The 19002-nt window shown below is 52.9% G+C and overlaps 2 protein-coding genes and 1 pseudogene across 3 annotated transcripts; 1 reads left to right on the forward strand and 2 right to left on the reverse strand.

The window, feature by feature from the left end:
- Positions 1 to 3912: 3912 nt before the first annotated feature.
- Positions 3913 to 7929, reverse strand: LCN2 (lipocalin 2). Its single transcript, XM_072748514.1, has 7 exons — positions 7699 to 7929; positions 7025 to 7161; positions 5555 to 5634; positions 5267 to 5386; positions 4927 to 5028; positions 4233 to 4263; positions 3913 to 4112 (listed from the first exon to the last, which is right to left on the reverse strand). The coding sequence occupies exons 1-6, from the start codon at positions 7834 to 7836 to the stop codon at positions 4244 to 4246; spliced, it is 597 nt and encodes a 198-aa protein (XP_072604615.1). The 5' UTR covers positions 7837 to 7929; the 3' UTR covers positions 3913 to 4112; positions 4233 to 4243.
- Positions 7930 to 13638: 5709 nt separating this feature from the next.
- Positions 13639 to 13968, forward strand: LOC112928032 (large ribosomal subunit protein eL30 pseudogene; annotated as a pseudogene).
- Positions 13969 to 15844: 1876 nt separating this feature from the next.
- Positions 15845 to 17569, reverse strand: LOC112927926 (DAZ-associated protein 2-like). Of its 2 annotated transcripts, XM_026009394.2 has the most exons (2): positions 17183 to 17568; positions 15845 to 17105 (listed from the first exon to the last, which is right to left on the reverse strand). In XM_026009394.2, the coding sequence occupies exons 1-2, from the start codon at positions 17481 to 17483 to the stop codon at positions 16783 to 16785; spliced, it is 624 nt and encodes a 207-aa protein (XP_025865179.2). In that variant the 5' UTR covers positions 17484 to 17568; the 3' UTR covers positions 15845 to 16782. The 2 variants fall into 2 exon arrangements, with proteins under 2 accessions (XP_025865179.2, XP_025865178.2); XM_026009393.2 differs by having other exon boundaries at positions 16841 to 17569.
- Positions 17570 to 19002: the final 1433 nt, after the last annotated feature.

Here is a 19002-nt window from a genome sequence, read left to right on the forward strand (position 1 = left end):
ATCATTTAATAATATACTTGTGGACTAAAAGATATAAGTGCTGTATAAAATCCGCCAATTATGTTACACTAGCATATCTGCCTTCATTGTGTTTGTCATTAGCCTGAATAGAAAGGCCTTTAAAATTGATTTTTTTTTTTTTTTAGAAAGCATTTGAATGCATTTTGTTTGGTATCGTATTTATTCAATAAAGTAATTAGTGCTAAGTGTGAACTGAGACGCGTGGCTTTGGAAGACTTAGGTTCACGGCCTCAGTGAGAGTCATAGTCTGTGTTGGCACAGAGACGTGGGTGGCTTCAGGATAAGGCTGGCCCAGCTGCCATCACCCTCCACCCCTTTTGCCAGCTGAGAAAGGGAGGCCTGCCCAGAGTCACCCACCAAGCCACTGTCACTCCTGAGCTGGACCCAGAGGTATCATCCTGGCCAGGGGTCCAGCTGAGTCAGGCTCACATGGGACTCCTATAGCTGCCCGCAGGCCGCGTGGCTACAGCTGTCGTTGCTGGTCTCACACTGGTGGTTTCTGTGGTCAGGACATCCTCAGGATAGGGATCAGACTTGGGTATGTCCCCAACCGCTTGGCGTTCCATCTGTCACCCCTACCTTGGCCGGGCACCAGCTATCAGCTGCTGGGTGCCAGGGTCACTGCATTCCATTGTGGCACAGCCCTGGCGGCCCAGGAGCCCAAGCCCACAATGTCCGGCCCCAGTGGGTACCTGGGTATACGTCCCAAATGATGACAACAGGGAAGGATCCTCTGTGTCCTAAGGAAGGTGGAAGTGAGGTGGAGTCCACAGCCTACAGTCAGAGCCACCACTGACTTGCATACTGGCAGCCCTACCTTCTCCCCCCAACCTGGAACCAGGTGGGTGAGTGGAGGTGAGGCCTACATTGAACCAGTGAGCAGGATTGAGAAAGAGGTCTGGGCATCTGCCTTTGGCTGATGGGTTGGAGGCCTTCCTTAAGACCACAGCATTTCACCAACCAAGAGAGCAAAGCGCGGTGTGTCCTGACTGGCACAGAAACACCTGTATCCTCATGTGGCACGCAGGTCTGTAGAGACAGGGCAGAAATACAGGTCATCTATGTGGACGTGCTGACATAATCCAAACACATTTATCCCTTTAAGTATAAGACATCCAAACAAAAACTGAGGCACGTGGTTTTCTCCTAAATGTGAAATCACATGTGGGATCACAGGGCCTGACTGTATCTAAACCAGGGGACAAACTTGCAGACTCCAGGGCAAGGGGATGGGCAAACAAACCCTCAGAAAGTCACGTAGTTTTTCAGAAACATGCCTAGGCATGCACAGATACGCATACCACAGGGACACAGCAGATAGATGCGAATGCTCATGCACAGAGCCTGCACAGGGATGCATGATGCACACATCCACCTGAGTGCCCAGCTGCCCTCGGGCATGCTCCTAGTTGGTTAAATGCTATGGTCCCAAGGAGGGCCTCTCCCTCTGGTCACCTCACTCCCTCACTCAGGGCCCATAAGCCAAACCACAGGACAAAACAGCCACCTACTCCATCCAGCCCTGATGGGGGAAGAGAGTATGCCTTGCCTCTTGAGTCCTTGTTCACCTGTCTCCCCATCTCATTAGCCTTGCCATGATTCCCTCTCCAAATCCAACCAAATCCAATGTAGTAGTCTGCCCCCAAAGATATCTGGATCCTAATCCTTGGAACCTGGGAACAGTACCTTATTTGGAAAAAAAAAAAAAAGCCTGTACAGATGTGATTACATGAAGTATTTTGAAATGAGATTACCCTGGATTATCCAGGTGGGCCCTAAATGCAACCATAAGCGTCCCAGTAAAGAGGGAGGCCAAGGGAAATTTGACTACAAACAAGAAATAAGGCCATGTGAGGACCTCAGCAGAGAGAGATATTTGGAGATACCATGCTGCTATCTTTGAAGAAGGAAGAAAGAACCCCAGGGCAATGATGGGGATTCTCCCCAAGAACCTCTGGAGGAAGCACAACCCTGCTGACACATTGATTTTAGCTATGACAGTGATTTCAGACCTCTGGCCTCCAGAACTATAAACGAATAAATGTGTATTGTCATAAGATGCCAGTGTGTGATAATTTATTATAGCAGCAATAGGAAACTAATAAAACCCAGTGACCCCGGGAAGAAACACAAAGCCCATTTGTCTCCTAAGAGTTTGATCCTGGAAGACCCAGCACACCCAGGTGGTGGCCAGGTAGCTGCATGGCTTGGGCCAAGGCAAAGAAACTGTTTCTGTTTTCCGAAGTGGAGCTCAAGCACCAGGCATGCTGGGGACAGCTCCCACTCCCTTTGCCAGCTAGTGGTGCTCTAGCCAATAATCCCTTGGGTGCCCTTCTCAGTGGGGGCCTTTCTGGTTTTGGGTAGAGCCTCCATCCTTCCTCCCTCAGCCCACACTGCAGCAAGCTGGTCTCTTCCGGGAACCTGACCCCCAACCTTCTTCTTTTCTTTTTTTTTTTATTTATTTACGATAGTCACAGAGAGATAGAGAGAGAGGCAGAGACATAGGCAGAGGGAGAAGCAGGCTCCATGCACCGGGAGCCCGACGTGGGATTCGATCCCGGGTCTCCAGGATCGCGCCCTGGGCCAAAGGCAGGCGCCAAACCGCTGCGCCACCCAGGGATCCCACCTTCTTCTTTTCTTCTTCTTCTTCTTTTTCTTTTTCTTCTTCTTCTTCTCCTTCTTCTTTCTTCTTCTCCTTCTTTCTCCTTCTCCTTCTTTTTTAAAAGATTTTACTTATTTATTTGACAAAGCATGAAAGCACAAGCAGGGGGAGCAGCAGGCAGAGGGTGAGGGAGAAGCAGGCTCCCTTTGGAGCAGGGAGCACAATATGGAGCTCAATCTCAGGACCCTGGGATCATGACCTGAGCCAAAAGCAGATGCTTAGTGGACGGAGGCACCCGGGTGCCCCCTGACCCAGACTTCTAATTGGTAGGCCTGGATCTCAGGCCTATCCTGCCCCCTCAGGGCTGAGGATAGGACAGCTAGAGCTCCAGTATCCCCCCACTACCCCACCCTCCCCCACACTCCCAAGCCTGCCCAAGGGTAAGTGTGCAAGCTGAGGGGTGGATAAGCCTGGGTTTCTTTGGAACCTCAACCCTCCGGCCCCTGACCTTGCAAGGGGAGAAGAAGCCAGGAGGGAGTTTCAAGTGTGTGGTGTTGTATGATGCAGTTCAAGTAGTGTGATGCAGACACAGAGGGGTGGACAGGGGCTGGTCAGGCTCCAGACACAGGCCCAGCCAAGTGGTGGGTATAGGCCTAGAACCCTCAAGTCTTCTGGATTCTGGATTCCTGGCAGCATATTCTCTTCCTTGCCTCCCCTGTCCCTGTCCCTGGTGATCCAGAGGTCATCACAGAGGAGAGATGTAGGTGAGGGACAGCACTTAGAATGGGATCAGCATGGACACTACCACCCACCAGTGGGCCCACATGGGGCTGGCAGAGGGAAAGGGGACCACCTCCGGTGACTCTCTGTCCCTCGCACAGCCTCAAGCTGGGCATGCTTCTGCCCCACCCACTGTGCATCCCTCTTACCCTGGCTGAGATCTTCCCCCATCTACAGGGTTCTGGTGAAGTGTGGGTGAGAGCACCTCAGCCCCTTCAAACGCTTTCAGCTCCCTGGCCCTAGCTAGGCCCCTGCCATAGGACCTGCAGCAGGTAGCTGAACGTGGATGTGAGATGTGACCCATCAATGTGTTAAGAGGCAGAGGTGAGTGAGGGTTATTGCTGGTCTGGGTCTGGGCCTGGAGTTGGGAGCTGGATGTGTTCAGTAAATGCTGAACTCTGCTTCTGTGGCCTCCATCCTTCTCTGGGGACCACGATCTCTGATGCTAATAGGAGCCCTTCTTTGCTCTTCTCCCTCTCAGATAGCCCGGGGGTCAAGGAGCACAGATTGGGAACCAGGTGGCATGTGTTTATTTAGCAAGCAAGGAGGAAGAGTTCCATCAGAAGGACAGCCTGGAGAGCAGCTGGTGGGCTATGTGGTAAGAAGGGTCTCATGGCTCTCTTGGTGTCCGGGTGGGTGGGGACAGCTGGGTGATGTCCTGGTCAGAGGTTGGTGTGAGGGCGACCGGGTGGAGAGAGACAGGGAGCACCTGAAAGGGAGTCAGGGGAATCAAGAGGGCAGCAGTGCTGGTCGGGGGAACAAAGGCAGGCCTGGGACTCCCTCCCACCAGCACTCTGGCCCCCATCAAGCCCTCCTGAGCCATACTCACCGCGTTCTCATTCACCCATCAATGCACTGGTCTGTAGGGGACAGAGTGGTCAGCATGGGCAGGGGGGTTGGGGTGTGGTTCCCTGACCTCCAGGGCCCCTGTTCTTCCTTTGGGCCACCCTGGGCCCCAACCTGGCCCAGCCGCAGAAGATCTGGGGGTCCCCTTCCGGGATAGTACAGCAGAGGGCTGGCTGATAGGGGCGGGGAACTGGGAGAGAGACCTGAGGACGTGCAGACCTGAGTGACACTTCTCCAAAGGAGGCAGGTGAAGCCCAGCCACATGCCTGCTTGGGCATCAGGCCTTCTGCCAGCTTACCTGCTAAGTCCCGACAGCCCCTCAGCCTTGGGCCCCACTGCCTGAAGACAGGGGGCCTCCCAAGTCAATGGTGAGCAAGCCCCAGGGCAAAGTAGGAGCTAGCCCAGGACAAGCAGAGGGAGGTGGAGGGAGCCAGGCAAGGAAACAGGAAACCTGGACCCTGGCTATCTGTCAGGGAGGAGCACTTGGGGCCCACGTTACCAGGTGCCCCACAGACCCCTGGGTACAGCAGACTCTTCCTGAACCCAAAGTGGCTCCCAGGGACTCCAGTGACTGCTGCTGGGGCCTGAGTCTCCCCCTCTCCCCCCTTCCCTAGTGGGACAACATCAGGTTGGGACAGTCCCCACTTCCCCTTCTCTTCAACTTAGCCAATGATTACCAATGGGGACAGGGAAGATGATGTGGTCTTCCATGAGGCCTATGGATTTGGCAAAACTGATGAATTTCTTCTTCAGTTCCAGGGGCAGCTCCTTCGTCCTCCCTGTAGTCAAGATGACCGGTAAGTGGCAGGTGAATGCTCCAAAAATATCATTGAACACATGAAGGAGGCCTTAGACTCCTTCCTCATGATGGAGGTGGGGGGGGGGGTGGTATCTGTGGAGAGATCTCTCTCCCATTTCCCAAGGGCTGGGGGGCGGGGAGCAGGTGGGATGGGCTTATCTTACTCCCCCACACGCATGAGCAGGAGCCAGGCCCCAGAGGCCATAGTGCAGACCTACCATAGAGGGTGGTCTTGAAGTACTCCTGGCTTTTGTAGACTTTCCTGAAGTACACCAAGGCATACTGGTTGTAGTTGGTGGCCACCACTTGCACCAGGTAGCTCTGTACTCCAGGGTAAACTGCAGGGGGGGGGGGGGGGGGGGATGGTAAGGGATCAGCCCATCCAGGCCCGGTGGAGGGACCTATTTCTCCCTAATCCTAACCCCCACACCCCCTGGCTGGGTGGTGTCTGTGCGGATCGCCAGGAAGGTCTGTGCCCCTGGAGACCCACCCTGCTCAGGACTCACGCTGAATGTTGCCCAGGCTGAACTGGCCAGGCTGGAAACTTGGGACAAAATCTCTGTTCCAGTAGTCACAGCGCTCATTCCTGTGGAAGCCAGAGATGGGTGGTAAGATGGTGACAGCCTGGCAGTGCTTGGCTTCGGCTCAGGTCACTATCTCAGGATCCTGGGATTGAGCCCCACATCAGGCTCTGCACTCAGCACCAAGTCGGCTTGATATTCTCTCTCCATCTCCCCTTGCCCCTGCCCTTGGTCGCGGGTGCACACACATGGGCATGTGTACACACTGTCTCTGTCTCTCTCTCAATAAATAAATACAATCTTTTTTTTTAAAGGGTGTCAGCCCCTCGTGCCACAAGAGGCCTGCACCCCATCCTACTCCGATGGGTCTGGTTCTTCCCCCACTGAGCCTATCCCAGCCTGTCCCTGCCTGCTCTGTCCTGAGCCACCTGACTCTCCTTCTGGCACCTACTGTCCTTCCCCCTTCAGGGCTCTTTCCCCTCAGTGGCCTTCCCTCCATCCTCTCTCCCCAACCCCAGGCATTTGTCCCTTACTCTCATCTTGTGGCTTCCTGCTATAAGCTCTCCTGGGGGATTCACTCTCCAAGGCTCCAGTCGGCTTGATGCCAAGGGACTCCCTTAGCTCTTGGGCCAACTCTGACATCTCACCTGCGTCTCATCTGGTCCCCTGGCATCCCAGAGCTGATCTCCCCAAACTTGCCCTTGTTCTGTTCCCAGAACTACAAATGCCCTAGCCCCATCCCCCAAGTGCTAGAGCCAGAAAGCCATAGGAGCTGGGTAATCCTCAGTTCCCTCTCTGGGTCCTAATCTGTGCCTGATTCCCCCCTACCCCAGTCATCTCCCACCTGTGACTGGCCAGCCTCCTAGCTGCATCCTCTCATCCCTCTCCCTGTGGCAGCCAGACCTGTTCCTCACCGGACCCCTTTGGTACTGGTGCCTAAAGACGCTGCCACTATGTCCAACACCCCCGTCTAGGCTGCTCCTTGGCCCCTGCTCAGGGCAGCTACTTGATGGCTTCCTGAAGAAGCAGCTCTGGCAGGCCCTGTCCAGCAGCCGCTGCCACAGATGTTCCCGGCCTCCTTTTGAGGCATGTTGACTCCTCAAGGCCTGGCCTAGAGACCACCTCCCTGGAAGCCCTTGATGAAGCCCTCGGTGGGATTCCAGGCTGGATCCAGGGGCCCTCCCCTCCACTCTAGGACACCCCTGCTCTCTCCGTCTCGTTGCCCTATGAGTGTCTGTGTCCATCCCCAGGACTATCCGTGTGTCTGTGCTGAAGGGACTGATAGACATGGATCTAGAGAATGAAGGAATAAATGGAGGGGGATCCAGTTCCAAGCAGTAGGATGACCTTTCAGTTTAGGTCACTCCTTGGTACAACATTGGTCTGTCTCTTGGAGCCCCAGGGCGGCCCCCACCCCAGGGCCTTTGTGCCCCCCCAGGAGGCGGTGGCTCTCACCTGAGTACGGTGGAGGTGACATTGTAGCTCTGGTCATCTTTCAGCTCATAGGTGGTGGTATACATCTTAAGCTGGCCATGTTCTTCTTTCTTTAATGTATTCCCTGCTATGCCGACGACATACCATTTCCCCTGGAACTACAGTGGGTGCGGATGACAGGCAGAGACCAGGAACAGCCCCTGGGGGACCCTACTGCTCCGTCCCTGCAGACAGCTCTGGGCAGCCTGGCCAAGGGTCCCTCTAACTTGGCAGCAGGGACCCTGACTGGCCACACAGGCCTGTGGTGATGAAGGCTGCGGGAGCTGGAGGCTACCAGGCCAGGAGGGAGCCCTGAGTCTGGTAGGGATGGGGTGACCCTTGGCGAGTGGCCAGCTGACCTACCTCCCTGATCCTGTTTCTTCATCATGCAGAGAGCCTGAAGCTTTTCCACCTCACTGGACTGTGGGGATTATGGAAGGGAGTGTGGACCTGGGAAGTTCTGCCCTAGTGACCCTTTTGTTGGCGAAGTTGGGGTGGGGATGGGGGCATGAGATGTGCCTTCCATCAGGGGACCCAAGGGCAGGCTGGGGTGAAGCCTGAGCCCATCCTGCCCTAACACGCTCTGCCTCTCCTCCCCTCTGTTTATACTCTGCCCTGGGCCTCCCTGCAGCAGGCTGCCCCTCTAGCCCCCTTACCTGGTCATGCTGGAAGTCAGGCTGCAGTGGCACCTTGAGCAGAGGCGGGGCTGGGATCAGACTTGGGATGGAGTCCTGGGTCTGGACCTGCAAGGACCCCAGCAAGGCAAGGCCCAGCCACAGGAGAACCTGGGTCATGACTTTAGGGCTTAAGAAGCTGGTGTGCCAGATAGCAGCTGAAGAAGAGAAACTAGTGAGAAGGTTGCCCCAGGGGAGGGGACCTTATTTATGGTCCCCTAGTCAGTTGCTCATTCCGGGGTGGGGCGATTTATCCTTTGCTAATCCAGAAAGGGTGAAGCAATTGCCAGCAACTCAGGCTGAAACATTTGGCAAGCTCTGACCCTTTCCCTGAGGTCAAGATTATGCAAGATGAGGGGCAGAAAGGCCAGGGAGGGGGGCAGGGATTCCCCAGAGCTCCACACCTCCGCAGGCACAAGGACGCCTTTGTGCGTGATCTGTTGTCTCCAGTCTGGACAAGCTGTCATCCCTGACCCCTAGAAGCCTCTGCTCAGCCCAAGCCCAGAGTGGGGTAAGTGTGGGGTAAGGCGGGGGAGAGGCCCCCTCCCCACACCTGATGAAAGCAGAGAATGCTTCACAGCAACGGAGTACCTGCTACTTCTTGGTTTCCCTCCAGGAACAGGGAGACAGCTGTGAGTACACCTTACCGGCAAGGAAGGGAAGGATGGAATGTGTGCCCCACACTCCTGGAGCCCAGATCCTGGCTCTCCCGGGGACCCCACACCAGACCCTGGCCCAGGGTGAGATGTCCCTCTCCCTGCGAAGCCCCCCTGTTCCATGCCCCACTGTCAGGGCTGGACCCAGACCTCGGCTAACACCTGAGGGCTTGGCCCCTCCTGTGGGCCCAGTGGACAGAGCCCCCAAGCTGGGCGTGCCAGCCACAAATGAGACAGCTTGATAAAGCAGAGCTCTGAGGCTGCGATACCAGCTCCATTTTGCTGGGAGGACCATGAAGGACATGCCCTGGACTGGATGAAACGGGCTGGGGGGCTAGGGCCCAAAGGGAGGGCTCTCTACCCTGTTACTCTGGACCCCAGGTACTCTGGGGTCACAGTGATGGCAAGGACTCATCCTCATCCTTGAGAGAGCAGGTATCAACCATCTGCCATCTCTGGTCAGCCTTGGGCTCTGGAGCCCAGGGGCCCAGGCCTAGGCCCCCAGAACTGTTTCTGCCATGGCTGATCTCAGCTTTGTCTTGGAGGGAAGCAGTTTCCTCATGGGGGCCTGGTGGTCTATTGGAGGCAGTGAAGGGGCCCGGCCCCTGGGCAGTGTCCCCTAGAAGTCAGCAGGAGGCCTCACTGGCCTCAGGTGACCTCTGGGACCTCATTACTCCTCCACCTGCTACAGGGGAACCGGCTCCTCTAGTCTGGGCTTTGGGTGGTGGGTCCTGAGGGAAGGAGACTCTGGGAGTCCTGAGATGAGGGGTGAGGGTAGCGTCTACCTCCCCAAACGCCAGGAAGGCCCCCAGAGGATCCCTGCCCTCTCAGGCCTGTCAGGGTGATGAAAGAGCAGGAAGTGGGAATGTGCAAAGTTTGGGGTAATGATGCTGCCACCAAAGGCCACACACCCTCTGAAGGCACCAGTGGCCACCCCTGACCCCTCTCATCCTCACTCACAGCCCCAGGAGCTCCACTCCTGCTCCTTCTGTGACCTTTAAAGGTATCTTTGGGTTTGCAGTGACTGCTAGATACGAGGGAGGTCAAGCCCCAGAGACTTTTCACTAGGGGAGGGGCAGTGCCTCTCTGTCACTGGATGGAATATTCTAGACTTGAAAAGTCATGAGGCAGAGTGGCCAATGCTCCTTTGGTATGAATCCATAACCCTGCTCCCCAGAGTATGAAGTGGGGAGGGGTTAGAGCCAGGTCTGCAGCCTGAGCAAAACCAGGGCCAGGTGCAAGCAGGGGGAAGGCCCGGCTCAGAGGCGCCTGGTGGGACCCTGAGTCCCCTAGCTGTTGCCCACCCTTGCCCACCCCACCCCTCCCACAGGCGCAAATGGATTCACTTATGTTAACAGCCCCATGTTGGCAAGCCAAGACCTAACATTGCCTAACCCAACTGCAGTTTCGGCTCTGATGTACCCCGCCCCATGTAACCATTCCACATGGAATTTCTGGAACAGCACCCTGGAATTTACTGAGAGACCCCTTCTGTTATCCTAAGGAGGGTGACCTTGCCTAACACAATGGATTCTTTGATAATAATTTCCTTCTTTCTGTTGCCTCTCTACCTTCAAAAAAACCTCCCTGGGATCCCTGGGTGGCGCAGCGGCTTAGCGCCTGCCTTTGGCCCAGGGCGCGATCCTGGAGACCCGGGATCGAATCCCACATCGGGCTCCCGGTGCATGGAGCCTGCTTCTCCCTCTGCCTGTGTCTCTGCCTCTCTCTCTCTGTGACTATTATAAATAAATAAAAATTAAAAAAAAAAATCCCTTTCATTTAAAAAAAAAAAAAAACCTCTCCTTTTCTACAGCTCAACAAAGCTCCTCTCTATTTGCTAGATGGGATGCTGCCTGTATGAGTCATTCAATAAATCCAATTTGATGTTGCAAACTAGCTGAATTTGCGTTGTTTAACAGAGGCCAGGCACACACACAGGGCATCTCTATACAAGGCTGTCTCAGAGTTTGTAAGCAAATCTGGTCTTCTCTTGGTGGTGGCTCCAGGCCTATCGCAGGCCCACTGGTCTTATCTGTCTGTTCTTATCTCTGTGTGGTCTCACCTCAGCTGACACCTGGTGACAGCCACCTCATCACCCCTTCCTTCCCTATCTGCCTCTTCCCCCTGTTGGCCCAGCCCGGGAGCCGAGGGAGAAGTAAGAGGGGGACGAGGCTGTGTCCACGGATTTGAGGCTCAGCAGGGTGCAGTGTCCCAGCCATACTCTGGGGATCCAAGGACGGTCATATGACCACGGCTGGGGCAGAGAGGTCAGGCCAAGCTGTGGCTGATCCCAGCCAACAAGATGTGGGCACTGAGCTGGTTAGAGCTGAGGGGAGGGTATTGGCTGGGTGTGCCCACTGCCCTGGGCCTGAGGAAGGGAGGAGTCTTACAGGGCTGTGGAGAAGAGGGTCAGCTCCAGATGGCACACCCACCTCACAAGCTGAGACTTGGCACTCAGAGGAATGGGTGAGCACCATGGTGTGAACCTTCTGTGTGGACTCTGGCCAACTCCAAGGGCTCCACGGTAGACAGAGCCCTGAAGGCCACATTGCCCACTCATGTGAGTCCACAAGTCATGCAGAAGCCTTGAGCCCAAGTCCCTCCTGGGAGAAGCCAGGGCTGGGCCTTCCAAGTCCTGCTGTGGGTCTCTGCAGCAATGGCAGGGACTGTGGCAGGAAGTCGGGACAACTCCCCCACTGTTCCCGTAGGCGGCTCTCCCTGACCCACACGCCCGAGAGCAGAGGCTCCTGGGGACTGCATGGCCTCCGTGGAAGAACAGGCCCCACCTTTGTCTAATCACACAAAATGTACTCTGGCAGTTTTTACATCTGAGGAATCCTGTCTAACCTCCTGGACAGGTTTCTAGAAGTTTGTGAGCAGTGTCTGGTCCAGCCCATAGCTGGGGCAAAAGCAACCCTCTCTCACCTGCTTGAAGGCTGGGATGGACATCCCCAGGAAGGGGGTCACTAGGCTTCTCAGAGCCAGGACCACACCCTGGAGGAGAGGCCAAGCGAGATGCCCCCAGGAGACCAGTCACAGTAGCAGAAACTCTTGGGGTCCAGAGATGAGCCCTCCTTGGCCACTGCAGGTCGGAACACCCCAGAAGGGGAAGGCCTGCTCCTCCATAGCCTTGGCTTGAGTTTCTAGTTTGCAGAAGCAGCTTTCTAGCTCTCAGGCCCCATCTGTCATGCTAGGACTCACCAAGGAGCCTCAAGGATCTCCTTGCTCCTGCCCCTTCCACCTGGTGGGGACCTTGCTTATGGAAAAGCTCTGAAAGGCAACCCCTCTCTACACCTCCCACAAAACAACTGCTGGGTTCCTCTAGCTGCTGCCTACCCTGCGGAGGTGGGAGTCCTTTGGGCCCTCTGGGCAAGGGCACCAGGCCCTGCCATTCGAGGTCTCGGCCCAAGGCTGCCTCCTCAGTCTGGCCCTCAGGTACCTGGCCCAAGCATGCCTCCTAGCTGGTGCTCCTGCCTTTCACTCCAGGACCTGGACTCCCATGCAGCCTAGAGGGTCCATATTACCACCGTGGGGACTGGAGGCCACTGCTCTGGGCAGGGTCTACAGTGGGCACCAGGCATCTAGCAGGTGGTGGGTAGACACTGGACTCCCGTGGAGCTGGGCAGGAGGCACCTCTGCCTGGCAGGGTCCTGACGCTGGGTGAGACCCCGCTCCTCCTTGCTCTGCACCCTTCCTTCCTGGGCTGCAGCCCTGGGAGCCCCAGGAAAGGGTGTCTCCACCTTGGCCATTCCTGCCTCCCCACACCCCTTGCTCCCTGCACGCCCCAGGCCCTTGGTTGGGCCTCTGTTGGACACCATCCAGGATGGCTCTCTTAAAAGGATGTTTCTCAGGGACACCTGGGTGGCTCAGTGGTTGAGCATCTGCCTTTGGCTCAGGTTGTGATCCTGGGGTCCTGGGATCAAGCCCCGTACCAGGCTCTCTGCAGGGAGCCTGCTTCTCTCTCTGCCTCTGTCTCTGACTCTATCTGTGTTTCTCATGAATAAATAAATAAAACCTTAAAAAAAAAAAAAAGGCTGGTTCTCCTTTGTACCCTGAGAGCCCGAGACGCATGAGAAAGTGCCCAAGTTCTGGAAGGGGGAAAAGAAAACAAATGTCTGAGAGGTATCTAGCTCTGACAAAGTCCTCCCAGGAGCTCAGGGGGTAGGGACTGCAGCCCTTCGGCCCCTCCGCATTCATCCTGGGCCCCTCCGCATTCATCCCAGGTGGAGGAAGGCCAGGGTCACTGTGGCTCCTCCTCACTCCCTGAGCTTATTTCATATGGGGTGGGGTCTGTGGCTGAGCCTTTTCCTCTGGGGGAGGGGGTCACGAGCAAGGCTGTGACAGGCTAATGACAAGGTTGGCCCCAAAGAAGAGCGTGTCCAGCTTCATACAGGGAAGGGGTCGACTTGGGCCAGTGGAGAGTGGGGTGAGGGGCCAGGGTGCTGGTGCAGGTTTGGAGGAAATGCCGAGAACATGCGAACCCTCTGTGGCAGCAAGAGCACAGGGCACAGGTCTGGGTGCCTCTCTCTGGGCCCAGGGTCCTTCGGGTCTTGGGTGGGCACTGGTCTCCCCTCCCCCGCCCCCCGCCCAGGTCAGTGCAGCTGCAAGTGTTCCTCCTGAATTGCTCAGCCGAGTCTGCCGGGACTGGAATGTTCTCGGCCCGTACCCCTTGGGCCCCTGGTACTAGACTGAATGCTTGTGTCATACCACCCATCCATTTGTATGTTGAAATCTTTTTTTTTTTTTTTAAGATTTTACTTATTTATTCATGAGACAGAGAGAGAGAGAGAGGCAGAGACACAGGCAGAAGGAGAAGCGGGCTCCATGCAGGGAGCCCCAAGTGGGACACCATCCGGTGTCTCCAGGATCACACCCCAGGCTAAAGGGGGCACTAAATCGCTGAGCCACCTGGGCTGCCCTGTATGTTGAAATCTAATCCTCAGTGTAGTAGTATTTGGAGGGGGGTTCCTTTGGTAGGTGATTAGATAATGAGAGTGGAGCTCTCGTGAATGGGATTAGTGCCTTTATAAGAGGCCCCAGAGAGGTCCCTCACCCCTTCTACCATGTGCAGTAAGAAGGCAGCCAGATCCATGAATCAGGAATCCAGTGCTCACCAGACACTGAATCTGTCTGCAACTTGACCTTGGACTCCCCAGCCAGGCTCCAGAGCTGTGAGAGATAAATTAAAACTTTTTTTGCCTTTCTCTCTCCTGGCCGTTTTGGCAGCTGCTCTTGGTTGGGGCCATCCCTCATTTAAGGCAGGAGGATGGTGGCTGTGAAGAAGATGAAAAAGTCATTGAAGTCAATCAACTCTAGCCTCCAACTCATTATGCAAAGTGGAAAGTATATGCTGGGGTACAAGCAGATTCTGAAAATGATCAGACATGGCAAAGCGATGCGGGTCATCCTCGCCAACAACTGCCCAGCCTTGAGGAAATCTGACATAGAATACTATACCATGTTGGCCAAAACTGGTGTCCATCACTACAGTGGCAATAATATTAAATTGGGCACAGCATGTGGGAAATACAACAGAGTATGCACACTGGCTACCATTGACCCGGGTGATTGCGATACTATTAGAAGCATGCCATAACAGATGGGTGAAAAGTAAATCATGCAAAATTTTTCTTTAATAAAACTGACCAGAGCTTGTTCTAAAGGAAAAAAACATTTTTTTAAAAAAATTTGAGTATAGGGGATCCCTGGGTGGCTCAGCAGTTTGGTGCCTGCCTTTGGCCCAGGGTGCGATCCTGGAGTCCCAGGATCGAGTCCCACATCAGGCTCCTGGCATGGAGCCTGCTTCTCCCTCCTCCTGTGTCTCTGCCTCTCTCTCTCTCTCATAAATAAATAAATAAATAAATCTTTAAAAAATAAAATAAAATAAAATTTGAGTATAGTTGACACACAATGTTACATTAGTTTCAGGTGTACAACATAGCGATTGGACTAAGTATTCTATGCCCCCCGCAAGCATACTTGCTTGCAGATACTGCTGCTGTGCAATATCAAGGACTATATGCCCTATGATGCACATGAGAGATAAATTTCTGTTGTTTCTAAGCCACCAAATCTGCAGTATTCTCTTAGGACTGAGATAGCTACCACCCCACACTGCTGGATCTCCACGTCCTGGGCTGACTCCCCCACCCCACCCCTGGAGACCCCTGTCTTGGGGTACCTTTTCCTCCACATCCTTAAGTCTCCTGCTCAGCTATACCCCTGATCTCTCCACAGCATCCTCTCTGAACAGTGAATTTCCTACTTTTAGCTATCTTCTGACTAGGCTGATTATTTCCCAAACCATCAAATTATTGCAACAAATCACCACAAACTTTTTGTCTTAAATGAACACATTCTGAAGGCCAGAAGTCAAAAATCAGAAGTTCTCTGTGCCAAAATCAAGGTGTGGGCAAGGCCACACTCCCTCCTGATGTTCCAGGAGACTGTTCCTCGCCTCTTCCAGCTTCTGGTGGCTGCTGGCATTCCTTGGCTGTGGCTCCACTGTTCCAAACTCTGTCTGTCTTTGCATCCTTCTCCCCTGTGTATCTCACTTGCTTCTTTAAAGAGCACACGTGTGATGACACACTGGGCCCACCTGGACAATCTGGGATGACTTTCTCCCATCCAAGTTCCAACTCATTTGGAATAAGAGGTGAAAAAGGACAGAAAATGAGAGAAGCAAAAGTAGGGAAAAAACAACAATCATTAGTTTTGAATGCTTGTCTTCTACTATTAAAATATTGGTCAGTTGTGAAAATAATTTTCTTCTTCTCTTGAAAATTTGAAAACCGAATGCACTCTGTGTCAGATTACGAATCAGGAATTAGAATACTGCCAATCTGCAAGAGAGGAAAAAAATCTGGGCCATAAAAAGAAAAAAAAATAGCTTTATTTGCTTTTGAAGAGAATAATGTACACATTTAATTTTTTTTTAATATTTTATTTGAGAGAGAGAGAGCACAAGCAGGGAGAGGGGCAGAGGGAGAGGGAGAAGCAGACTCTCTGCGGAGCAGGGAGCCCCATGTAGGACTCAATCCCAGGCCCCTGGGATCATGATCTGAGGCAAAGGCAGATGCTTAACCAAGTGAGCTACCCAGGTGCCCCTGTATACATTTAATCTATAGACTTTGAAAATCGGATGTTAGCACATTAACCATTAAGGCATTTTGAAAAAGTAGTAATAAAGAAAAAAACTTTAATTTAATCACAGCTGCAAAAACTTTTTTTCCAAATAAAGGTACATTTACAGGTTCCAGGAATTAGAAAATGATTATATCTTTTTTTTTTTTTGTAATGCAACTTCATCACTTTATTCAAATCTTCAAAATAGTCTTTATTCTACATTTTTAGTATAAAAAATCCACAAGTTAAGTGCACCACAGTGTAGAGAGAGACGTACAACGCTGAACTTTCATAACAGTCAATGGTACAGTCAAACATCACATGTACAGAACACAAAATTTAGATGAACTGAAATTATAAGATAAAATAAAATAAAATCCAATTTCAGAAAACAAAAATCAAAGTATTAAGGATCCCTGAAAATATTCTTAACCCTAATGAGATTTCGCTGGACTCAAGTCATTTTGTAGTGAGGGATTCATAGTATGACCCCATTACCCCAGCTGAGGAATTCTCAGGAGCCATGAGTGCCTGCATCAGATACTCTGATAACTGGTAACCAATTTTTGGATGGGGAAACTTCCCCTAATTTGGCTCGGATGTCATCAGGCTTTTGAAATGCATCCTCCTCCTTGCCCCCACATTTTAAACAAACCAGTTTACAGTACAGTTTGCATGGATACCCTTTGTTCAAATGGAGCTCTGTTTTTCTGGCACCGGAGCAAATTTGGGTTTGGTTCGTAGATGAAGAAACAACCTATGAGGAGGGTCCAGAGAGGCACCCTCCACTTTTGCCTGAGGAGATGCAAAAGCAGAAGTAATGGGGTCTGTGCTTGGGGCACAGAGGGGGTTTCAGAGGATCCTTGTGAAAGACTAGTTAAAAGATGGCAAGTGGGGAGAAGTGCAAGGAGAGAAGGAAGTTAGTCTGACTGGCTTTCTGTCCTGCACCATTGATTCAATGGAGATTGGCGGGAAGGAACTGGAAGACTAGGGTTGAGGGTGGGACGTGGGGCAAAGGATGGAAAGGCAGACAACTAATGCATTTCATTTATAACAAGTAATAGAAATCAAAGACTTAAAGGAGATTAAAGACCAATCAGAATAATTTGGCAACTTTAATTCTTAGGAAGATCAAAGTTCCCTCCAAACCTAATTTGATGTTTTATTACTAAGAGCAAAGACCAGTATGGTACAGTATTACTCCGGAGGAATTAAAGGAAGATCCTTAGGGCTGCTTTACCCACATTCATTTTATGAATGGATGCCTCCCCTACCTCAAAATGCTTTAAGGAGGTACTGCTACCATTACATGGTTCCTTATTAAGTTTGAAAAGTGCCTGAAAGTTTGGGCACCAGAAAGACACCCCAACAACATGTGTCTAAACTGCAACTTCAGGTTAATATGACTAAAGCAGTTACATTGTGAGAAGTGCTGAAGGTATGTGATGTCTTTCCCGGCATAGAGGTGGCCTTGGTTCTTCACCAGATGGTGTAGCCACCATCTGAGCCACCCATGAAGAAGTTTCCCTTCCGCTGAGTTACGAGGACATTGGCTCCCTGCATGACTGCAAGCTGAGCAGCGTTGGGAGGGCATCCAGGGGGTGGAGGAGGAATGTTGCCAGCAGTAGCCCCCCCTCCAAATCTGGCACCTGCATCATACCCTCCTTCCACCAGCACTGCTGAACCAGGTGGATAGATGGGACCAACTGGATAATAAGCCATGGGGATTGTGGAACCTAAAGGTCCAACAGCCACAGATTGGGCCATGGGAAGATACAGTGAGGCGCCAGGAAATGCAGCTGACATGGTGGGGACCGTGGCAGCCCCTGGATGCACAAAGCTCGGACGATAGAGCTCTGAGTAGGCAGGTGGAGCATCAGTATAGGGTGGAGCCTGAGGAAGATGCAAGGTCTGAGGGTACACTGGGTTCCCAGGAGGCTGCACGGGATAGGTTGGCTGCGTTGGATATTGACCTTTGCTGTTCATGGTGGCTGCGGGTCCGGTTCGGCTCGGCGTCGCGGACCGTTATTTTTTTCGTCCTCTTCCTGTTCGTAGTCACTTCCGTCTGATTATATCTTTTGTGGGGGGTGCAGTTTGCCAAAGTCCCCTTGACCCACTCAGACCCTTTCTTCTCACGCCCCAGGCCCTATCTGTTGTGTGCCTCATACCACATATCTGCTTACAAAGGGACTTGGGTTCACTGGTCCTGGGCAGTCTGGCCTGTGTGCATAGCTGCAGTTGAGCGGCTCAAAGAGCTCCTCATCTCGCCAGCAGAGGGGCTTCAGAGCTCTTCTTTGTCTCACACAGGGCTTCTGGGTGCCCTGGAAGGTGCTGTGGCTGCAGTGCGGGAGCCCGGCCTTCTTCTGGTGTCTCCTTCTTGTGCTGCCTCACAATGCTCCCCTTCCTGCATAGCTAAGGGCTCCCACGAGGTCCCAAGTGTACACCAAGTGTTTTCTTGAGGGGGCGTGTGCCGTATTAGGAGCAGTGGGAAGTAGGTCTCCCAGAGGGCCTTGGAGTCCTTCCCCTCCCTGACTGGAGCCTCTCCCCTTCTATCTATGAATTATCCCTACTAGCAGCAGAGTGGGGAGGGAGCTGCTTCTCCAGCTCCTGCCCAGAGAGGCCTATTTTAAAGTCGTGGGGAAGATGGAGGGCTGACTTCTGACCTTAGAGATTATGGACTAGAGTTAGACTATTGCCAAGAAAAGTCAAGGCAGCTGGCTGGCTCAGCTGCTGCTGAAGAGAGAAGAGAGGGGGCAGTGGCCCAAGAGAGGCTGCTGCTCCAAGTAGGCAAGGAGGGGTGACCAGTCTTTCTGTTGTCTCTCTGCAACCCAAGTGGGCCTTGATCAGGATCTATTTGTGTGTGTGTGTGTGTGTGTGTGTGTTGTTGTTGTTGTTGTTGTTTTTAAAAGATTTTATTTATTGGAGAGAGAGCGAGAGAGCGTGTGCATGCATGCACACAGAACCAGGGGTGAAGGCAGAGGGAGAAACAGACTACCCACTGAGCAGGGAGCCTTACTCGCAGGATCCCAACCCCATGATCCCGGAGATCATAACTGGAGCCGAAGGCAGATGCTCAACCATCTGAGCCCTTATTCAGGCGCCTCGAGTAGGATCTACTTGAAAAGCAATCATAGCTGAACAGGATCCTGGACATTTTGAAGAGCGCTCTCTCTGCCAGACAACCAGATGTAGCTGAAGCCAAAGCTGAATACCTGGCTAGGTTCACAACAAACAAGGGACACGCCTAGTCTCAAGAGTGTGCTTTATTTATTTATTTATTTATTTTTAAGATTTTTAAAATTTATTTACGACAGACACAGAGACAGAGAGAGAGAGGCAGAGACACAGACAGAGGGAGAAGCAAGCTCCGTGCAGGGAGCCTGACATGGGACTTGATCCCTGGTCTCCAGGATCATGCCCCGGGCGGAAAGTGGCACTAAACCTCTGGGCCACCAGGGCTCCCCTATTTATTTATTTTTTAAAAGATTTTATTTATTTATGAGAG

The sequence above is a fragment of the Vulpes vulpes genome, chromosome 2 (assembly GCF_048418805.1).
Source record: "Vulpes vulpes isolate BD-2025 chromosome 2, VulVul3, whole genome shotgun sequence".
NCBI classification, from domain to species: Eukaryota; Metazoa; Chordata; class Mammalia; order Carnivora; family Canidae; genus Vulpes; species Vulpes vulpes.